Below are 9929 nucleotides of genomic sequence, written 5' to 3' on the forward strand. Positions count from 1 at the left end.
TCTGTCTTTCTTTTTATAAAAACCTTTCTAGGAAATAGTGACTTCTTGGCATGACTATTACTCAAATCATCCCTATTGTTAAGATTAAAATGCATATGACCTTTTTCTTTCTGTTCAGATGTTTTAACATTCAAGGAGAAAATTTGTTGCATAATGAACAGCAGTTTTTATTGTCTTATTACCATTGTCTCATTCTTTAGTGTGCTTCTGAAGTTATGATGACATCTATGATTCCTAGCTTGAGAATTTTGTTAACATTTTAATATGAAGATAGGTTTTAGTTAGAGAAACACTTTTGGCTGACTTTGTTCCAAAAGTGGAGCTCAGTTTAAATGGTAGGTTTCAGGTCTGGTTATTGAACCTTAATCATCTCACAAAAATACTTCATTTTTCAGCATAGGATTTTTTTTTTCTGTGTGGAAAAACGGAGATAACAACAAGATGATTGAAACAAAGTTGTCGTATCCCATATAAATATTTTATTTCGTGTTACTTCAACCATTATTATTTTATTTTGTATACTGCAAGGAGATGTGTCACACCTGACCACAGCTTGTTGCTAGGTGTATTGTAAAAGCAAGGTGAAGCCATCCCTTTTCTATATGACAATGAAGCTAGACAATATTATATATTTATTTATTACAGAAATGTATATGTTTATTATTTATTTTTCATATATTAATTTTATTTATTTTTGTGTTTCTTTTTCCTTGTTTGATGACTTTGATTCTATCCCCTTTCATTTAGGGAAATTCAATATTTTGTCCTTATCCTGTTCCTTTAAAAGAGAATTTAATTGAAGATACTAAAAAGCAGAGATTTAGTATTGTTATTTTTAAAGGGAATATGGCTATGTTTATCCATTAGCTACATTCTTGCTTTTTCTTCTTTGTATTTTTTGCTTTATTGCATAGTTTCTGAAAGATGTAGGGCATCCAGATGAATTAAGAAAGAAGCAAATCTATATAAGACTCAACCTTGAAAAAATATTTATGTCTTTAAAGATGCAGATAAAAACATACTAGAGATTTTATTTTTGTTATTTAACTAGGCTTTACCACCTGGACACTTCTTTATCTCCTGGACACTATTAGTTGCAAAAAAAGAAAGCTTACAGAGGGTGGAAACAGGGACAGGTAACCTGGGAGAGATACCAACGTGTTGTCCAAGGAGCCAGGGATGAGGTTAGGAAAGCTAAGGCTCAAAGAGAATTAAATCTGACCAGGGTAAGAAGGAAAGTTTTTGAAAGCACACCAGTGACAAAAGGAAGAACAGGGAAAATGTGGGCCCTCTCTGGAAGGAAAGAGGAGACCTGGTCATAGAGGATATGGAGAAGGCTGAGCTACTCATTGATTTTTTTTTTTTTTTTTAAATTTCCCCCCCCCCCTTGGTCTTCAATGGCTATGATGGCATCACAGTTGCTATTTGACAAATTGAAACAGGCTGAGGGAGCTGGGGCTGTTCAGCATGGAGAAGAGAATTTTCTGGGGAGAGCTTACAGTGGCCTTCCAGTACCTGAATGGGGTCTACAGGAAAGCTGGAGGGGGATTTTTTATAAGGACCTATGGTGATAGAACAAGGGCAATGGTTTTAAAATAGAGCAGGGTAGATTTAGATTAAACGTTAGGAAGAAGTTCTTTACTATGAGAATGGTGAGTCACTGGAATGGGTTGCTCAGAAAAATTGTGGATGCCTCATCCCTGGAAGTGTTTAAGACCAGAGTGGATGATGCTTTGAGCAACCTGGTGTAGTGAGAGGTGTGCTAACCCTGGAGGAGGTTTGAACTAGATGATCTTAAAGATCCTTTCCAATTCAAGCCATTCAATGATTCCGTGATTCATATTCTGAAATGTCTGAAATGATGTCACTTAGGATTCTGATGAATTAATGTTTAAATGTTTCTGGTTTATTTTTCTTATTTTTCTTTCTTTCTTTTTTTTTTTTTTTAAATAACTTCAAATCCACTTTTCTTCCTGGCTTATTCTGTCAGGATTATGCTTGTATCCAGGCTTATAATGACTACCTCCTTCTTCCATAAAATGTCTAATTGCAGTCGTGGTAACTGCAGAGCAAGAGGAGGGGTAACAGAGCTGTGTTGTCAAGGGCATATACTGGGAAACAAGTATTGTAGACAGTTTCTTACAGTTCCTCTGATGAATTAACTAGTGTAGTTCAGAATATGAGAGTTTACCACTCTGATGGTTTGGACCCTGAGGTGCTTTTTCAGTTTTAATTTTTTTGTGTGTGTGCACTGAACCTTTCAGGTTAAACAGTTCATGCTCATCTTAAAGTTAAGTGCTCATTTTCAGCTAATTGTCTAGACACTATCATCAATGAAGAGATAGAGGTACTTCAAGAATGTGATTCATGACATCTGAAAATAGACATCTAAGCTGGGATAAATTGGAAGTAGCTGTCTTTCTCCACCAAAAAGCAGGACAGCATTGACAACTGATTAGACAAAACGCAGCTAAAGATGGGTGAGATGGTGCCCCTCTGGGCTACTGATGTATCTCTTACCCCTCTCTGTTTCACTGGTTTGGGAGCTAAGTAGCTTTTTTTTTTTTTTTCAGCAGTTGTCAAATAGGGCAGAAATGTTAAATAGGTGTTAGTATCAAATCCACCAGGTTCAGGAGTACATAAAGCAGAAAATCACAGAACCACAGAATGTTTGGGCTTGGAAGGGACCTCAACAGATTATCTTGTCCAACCCTCCTGCCAGAGCAGGATGACCTAGAGTTAGTTACACAGGAATGCATCCAGGTGTATTTTGATTGTCTCTAAAGAAGGAAATTCCGCAACCTCTCTGGGCAACCTGTTCCGTTACACTGGACCCATGCTCAGGCACTCTGGGCTCTGTTTCGATTTGCTTAAAGAGCAAAAACTGATGGGTAAAGCTTTGTATGTATTTCAGGCTGGGATCAGCCTAGAAATTGGCATCCAGTCACAGTGAAAGCTCCACCTGGATACTCCTCTGTGCAAAAAATGTCATAGTGACCCATCAGAGCTATCATGTCACTTTCTCATTTCTTTTCTGTAAAGCAAATATTTCATCTGAAAAAAAAAAAACCCAGAATCCTAATTGTATCCACAATGGCTGTATGACATATCTCAGAAGTAGTTTGAACAGAAAGCATCTCATGCTAGCAGAAATGAGTTTAATACCATCTGAATGGTTTCATCAGTAATTTTCAGAATAAATATCCAATAGAACATCGACTGAAACTTCTTAAAAAAGAGAGCAATCAGTAACACTTCTACAGCAAAAACTGTAAAAGGTATTATTTGTAAAATGAAAGGAATATGCCATTTAACACTAAATTTAGCAAAAATGTTCATATTTGGAGACATTCTTTATAACAAAAATAAATTAACTGAACACTTTTTTTTTTTTTTAAGATTTCATTTGTTTCTCCAGAGCTAAGCTCCTACTGAATGTTTTTCATGACTAGACAGTCATGTTTTTCAGATGATTGAAAATGATCAGTGGGCTGGAGCACCTCTCCTACTAGGACAGGCTGAGGGAGCTGGGGTTGTTCAGCCTGGAGAAGAGAAGGCTCCAGGGAGACATACTAACAGCCTTCCAGTACCTGAAGGGAGACTACAAGAAGGTTGCAGAGAGACTGGTGCCAAAGGTCTGTAGTGATAGGATGAAGGGCAATGGTTTGAAATTAGAGAAGAGCAGATTTAGATTGGTGTTAGGAACAAGTTCTGCACCACAAGGGTGGTAGAACACTGGAACAAGAACAGGAGTTGGGGCCCCATCTCTGGAGCTCTTCAAGGTCAGGTTGGATAAGGCTCTGAGCAACCTGATGTCGTGGAGAATGTCCCTGCTCACTGCTAAGTGGTTGGACTAGATGGCCTTTCAAGCCAAATTATTCTATGATAGTGAACACTTCACAGAGAAAACGATGAACAAAGTAACCATCCTGTAATATAGATTTTCACTTCTGTGAACGTTGACTCAACACTTTAAAGGGACAAGCATGTTTGTTAAGTCTGCAGTGATACAAGGCTGAGGTTGGAGAAAATAACACCCTTGAATTTCCATTAAGGTCTGCTCCTCTCTAAACTTGTTTCCTGGATTTTAGTGGCAATTTATGTATGTTAGGAAGCAAAGGTATCATTTCTATACTAAGTTTTGATGCCTGAACTGCTCATTGGTTTTGTCTCTTCCCTTTGTTGCTCTAGTTCTAGGAGAGGAATACGAAAGGGTAAGTGTTTCTGCTGGCTTGCTAACTGAGTTTTCTTTTATTGATATTTAAAAGGAGTAATGGTCATTATGCTTACATTTTGCTGATACCATCTTCAAGTAAGAACTGTAATTGCTTAAGATGCCATGCTCAGTACATACAGAAATCTGTGCTGCTTGACCACTTCTACTTACTTAATGCATGTTAAGGCGGAAAGACATTAGGCATCTGGTATAATCACACACACAATGCATCCCTGCAGCCTCCTAGTTGTTCCTTCAGTTCACAGAATCAAAGAATATTAGGGGCTGGAATGGATCAAAACAAGTTGCTCTAGGTGTTTTAAATCCAGACAATTATTCATTAGGATACAATTTCTGTTAGCGTTCTGATTTTTGTTGGTCTTAAGATGACTTCTTTCTCTTATCAAACTGGCTATGAAGACACACATCATGGTTGTCTCTTTCATCCTTTTAATAATAGTAATAATACCCCCCCCCCCCCGTTGCAATTAATTTTCCATTTATTGTTGTGTTATATGTACATTTATTCTCTTACAAAGGAGTCTGACAAGCAAATTTCTGGAGTTCTTAATGGAGCTGAAACAATAGCCTATGCATGTCATTGTACACTCATGGTGGAATGATGAACATAAATCACATACCCACACAAAAGCACACACGGGTAACAAGGCACTGTTAAGACTGTACAAGTTGTAAATGACCAAGAGGTTATCGATACATTAAAAACTGAGCTTGTAATGAAAACTCTGTCAGTAGTCACTTGAACACTCTAAAGCTGTGCATTCTTCTGGGATTCTCTGCTCAAAAGCCCAACTGTGTCTCTCTTTCCATATGTATTGGACCCCACATTCGTAGGTGAGTAAATTGCTCCGATGCTGTTGCTGGAACGGACTAAGAAGTCAGCCAAGCGTTGTGTCACGCACGTAGCGGTGTTGCATTTCCGTTTCTCCAGGTGGTGACTGGTAAGGTAAACCAAGAAGAGCCAAGATGAAGTCAAATTATGAGCAATCAAGTGTGTCACTTCTAACAGGCATTTGAGATGTGCTGGTGTGGGAGTTCTTTTAATACGTGCACCAATACAGGAACATTACAATCTTCCTGCCACCTACTTTGTGCCTGAAAAAAACTCTCGTGCTGTATGCTATTATCAGTGTTAATGATGGGGGTTATTTAAATGCAAAGACCTTAACAGTCATATGTCATTTTTATTGATATTCTGCACAGCAGTTTATGACATCTAGAAACCCTATAATGATAGCATAGTTAAGACAGTAAGGGAAAACAATGACTAAATGTTTAGCTTTAATCTGAACTTCTACATCTATTTACAGCTCTTGCTGATATCATGAGGATTACTAACATAATGACAATCACTAACATTTCTTTAGCTCTCTTGTTCCCACAGAATCATATACTGCTCTCACTGAACAGTAATCTTCCAGTCCACATCACATGGACTGAGCCTAGAGATTCTTTCTCCCAATTGCACCACATAAGACCAGCTTCTCTTGGCTTCAGTACCGCTTAAGATTTTGCTCTGTCTAAACAAAGACTTCTTTACTACTAAAAAGAAGCCACATCTGTGCTGAAACACCTGCAACTTGAAAGTGCTGTTGTAATAGGAAATAATAGTTTGCTGGATGAGACTTTAGAGTGTCCATGGAAGAATCCACATCTAAAAGAACATTTCATGGTCAAAACCAATGAACTATTTACAGGGCTCTGTGTAGGACTTATGGAGCATGAGACTGATTTATATAATTTCTTGGTTTGCTTGAGAGAGCTTGGGTTTTCAAACCTGTTTCTTAGACCACTATGTTGCTCCTTCAGACAGGAGTACTTGCTTGCTGAGATTGCCTATTAACTTATTGCTACTTTACTTGGGTTTCTTCATGTTCATGCAGCAAGAGGAGGAACAAAAAATTACTGTAAAGAGTGGCAATTTCCCAGTCCCAAACTCTGAGCAATTACCATGGAGTAAATTTTCCTATTGATTGGCTAAATCTGTTATTTAAATGTACTCTCTTCTTTCAGAGTTTTTTGGATTAACCCCAAAGTCCTCCTGGAATAGCAATTGTGAGAGAAATGTCTCTTCTATGCTGGTTCTTCGTTGGCAAAGAGGCAGCAATTTCTAAGCAATTAGTATTTAAATGATGTAATTGTGTCTAAAGAAAATGGTTGGTTAACTCTTGATATAGCTTCTGTTATGTTTTAATGGGTGTTTCCATTGATTTAAAAAGAATTTAATCAAACCTTATATGAGGTTCAGACATAAACTTGTCCCCATGGAAATCCTGATTTATTTGTGGAGGCAGAATTCTCTTTTGTTAAAGTTACTAAATCTGGCCCTGACCCTCCAAGTTTAAAACTTACTGGAAGCTAGTAGATTTCTAGCGGATGTCTTGCCTGACTGAACTCACTATGTCTGTTAGCTCTCTGATCTGTAGACTTTAGCTGAATATATGCTTTAATGAGAAGTTCACCCAGGTAGACACTGTAAATTAAGGTCCCAGAAAAGGAGATAAGGCAAACCACACTCATAAAGGTGCTGCCTTGTGTTTGAGTATTACAATTATTATTTTATTGTTGTTTTTTTTTTTCTTAAGTAATAACTGTAAAAATGTGGACAATTAGATTAAAAAATTATTTTGGAAGGTAACCAAATTATCATATAATAGTGACTTTTAAAACAATAAATTTGGAGAGAAAGGAGCAAGTAACTAGAGAGACATGTATATGTATTCAATCTATCCATAACAGAATTGTCATTGAAAGAAATTCACTCAAAAGCCTGATGAACTGCTAGAATAGTTCTCAGTGCTGCTTATCTTTTAGTACAAATTGCAAATGCATTTTGAAATGCTATTTTGTTCATGAAAAAGTTACCTGAAATTGGATTAATGGATTTATAAACATGAATGCATTTCAGATTAGTTAAATTCTATCAGAGCCAATTGCTTCTTTTCCTTCTTCCCATGATTAAATTATTACCTACTTAAAGGAAATAGTTGTGTTACGAAGTAATTCAATTGTATTAGAGTATTAGTATTATTAAGAATGGCGCATATATATATATATTTATCCTTCAGGCTTGGAAATGTGATAAACTTGAATAAGAAAGCCCTTTAAGAAGACACCTTTTTTCTTATGCTAATGTAGAACTCATAGTTTTTGTGTTTGTTTTTTTTTTCTTCTTATTTATGAAACCATTATAATTGTAAAGCTGTTAAATGACCTGCAGCTTTTGTCTCTGGATTTCACTTTCTACTCTGAATACTTTGATCTTTATGCTTACAGAATGGCTCTATTTAGAAGAAGGAGATATTAAAAAAACCACAACCCAAAAAACAACCTTAAAGAAACAACAGATACAAAGAGAGTCTTTAAGTAACAGAATACCACTGGCACAAAATTTACTTTATAATTTAATCCTAACTGATACGACTAGAAGAAATGAGGAAAATCAATACCTTTTTGTCTGTGCTGCTGGTTGTTCTGGCATTTCCTCACTAAATCTTGAGAGTGTATTCTGTGATATTACTGGCAATATCCATCCTTGTCTCTTGGAAGTATCATCAGAGAGATCATCAGCCACAGAGAGTAATCTTAGAACGACAATAAAATACCCTGTGAAATTGAACAGCTTTATTTTTGCTCATATTGAGACATGAAAGAAAAAGCGATTCATGCAATAATCTGAACACTTTTTTCCCCTCAAAAGAAATAAATATGATTATTTATTACTCACTTTTCAATAGGGGTAGCTTCCAAACAGCTCAGTGTGACAGAAAGTGCAATGAAGAAGACCGACAGCTTTAGGCTGCACATCTTTGCTTCCAAACTTTCTGGAAAGAATAATGAATCAAAACTGAATGCAACCCAAAAATACTCTTCAGCATACCAGCCCGTTCTGTGCTGAATCAACAGCAGCTAGTCTGTCTCAAAGGCTACAGTAAAAAAATTGATCCTTGTCAAGTTTAATGACACAATGCAGCTTCAGACCGATAGCTGTTAACATTAAACGTTCATTTTTCATCTAGTAGTTTCAATCCTTTCTCTTATCTCTGGTTTACATTTCCCAGCATGTCCATGTTTCAAAATTCTGGTCCCAGGTGCAATTTGCCTTGAAGTTATTTCAGCCTTTTCCTGGAAAATGCTGTTGATTAATAACGGAAAATACTGTGCTTTCCTGAAAGCACATCTGTTGCACTGCATTTTCAGTAAGAAAAAAAGGGAAATTGTTTACCTTTTGGTGGTCAGGGAGCTAAGTGGAGAAGCACACCTGTGTTAGCAAGAAGGGTGCACACAACAATTCCCCGCTTGCATCTAGCTCTGGAGTATCCCTTTCCCCCCCTTCCTTGCTGACAAGTAATACAGCTCTTATATACCCTTCACACCTTTCTCAGCTCTGACATCAGGCAGCACAGAGAGACTGTCATTATTTCCTATCCCTATAGATAGAAAGTACCCCAGAGAGGAGCAGAGACAGATAGGTCATTATTGCATTAGAACATCAGTAAATATTAACCAGGTATATGCAGGATGCCCTCATGAAAATGCCATGATAGCATATTATAGCCTCAGTTTTACAGTTCTGATAAGATTCTGAGGTAATATTCCCTGTGGGTGTTTGTAAGGGCTAAATAAGGTAACAGAAGTTACAAAAGAAAGGCAGAGTAAATGAAACATCAGATAACCAGTAACTGAAATATAAGAAAAGAGCTGTCTTAGAAAACATACAATAGTTACAGTTGTGGAGGCTTCTTGTAGAAGTGTATAATGATCACAATAGAAAAAAATGTTTGAAGGTATAAAAGCTGTGTGAGGAATAAGAAGAGAGTGAACATTTTTTGAACTGACAGGGTGATCACTCAGGGTAACAAGGTAGAATTCATGTACATTTTTCAGAGGAGTATGAATATGAATGAAAATTCTGTCATTACCGATGTAAAATCTTATGTTTTGCTAACACTGGTAGATTCCTTATGTCGTGCATGAAAATTGTGTTAATTAATATTCTTCAGAAAGGAAACCCAGGATTAAGAAGCTAGGAAAGGCCAAAATAAAGGCTACCTGTGCAAAATTATTTCTGTGGTGTGTGTAGGCTGTGGTTTAGGGGAATACACACAGCTTTTAATAGACTAAATAGAATCATAGAATGGTTTGGGTTGAAAGGGAACTCCAAAGTTCATTTAGTTTAACCAATATTAATAAATTACCTGATTATTACCTGATTGCAGATTTCCAAGGAAACACATTAGAAATATTTTCCCACAATTTCAGTGGGAATATTTTTTTTTTTATCCTGTCTCATTAGTTACCTTTAGGTGCCCAAATGGAAAACAGGTCTTTCAATTATGGAGGTTGTGATGCTGGCACAAAGGCTCAGGCAAAGTTTTCTGTGCTAAGAAGTTATCATGTGCATCTTCCACACCACCAGAGAACAAGAATTATTTCATAGCTGCTCCAATGCAATGTATATTACCTTAACTAGAAGCCCCCTTCTTGTAAGGGAGCCTGTAACACTGGTTTTTCACCTAAAGGGATAAAATTCCAATGCTGTTTTTTTTCAGGTGTCTGTGCTACTTGAGTTGATTACAGAAAGAATATTTAGCTGGGATAGTATCTTTTTAACCTGATAAAAAAAGCCTTTAGATATTTATAAGCATTGATAAGATCCTCTCCCAGTCTTCTCTTTTTCAGGCTAAAGAGC

At 36.7% G+C, this 9929-nt stretch overlaps 1 protein-coding gene across 1 annotated transcript; it reads right to left on the minus strand.

Moving 5' to 3' along the window:
• Positions 1-4985: 4985 nt before the first annotated feature.
• Positions 4986-8044, minus strand: IAPP (islet amyloid polypeptide). The gene is made up of 4 exons (XM_054387034.1): positions 7965-8044; positions 7687-7821; positions 7208-7210; positions 4986-5175 (listed from the first exon to the last, which is right to left on the minus strand). The coding sequence occupies exons 1-4, from the start codon at positions 8042-8044 to the stop codon at positions 4986-4988; spliced, it is 408 nt and encodes a 135-aa protein (XP_054243009.1).
• Between the last annotated feature and the right edge of the window lie 1885 nt (positions 8045-9929).

Source organism: Indicator indicator, chromosome 14 (genome assembly GCF_027791375.1).
Source record: "Indicator indicator isolate 239-I01 chromosome 14, UM_Iind_1.1, whole genome shotgun sequence".
Classification (NCBI taxonomy): Eukaryota; Metazoa; Chordata; class Aves; order Piciformes; family Indicatoridae; genus Indicator; species Indicator indicator.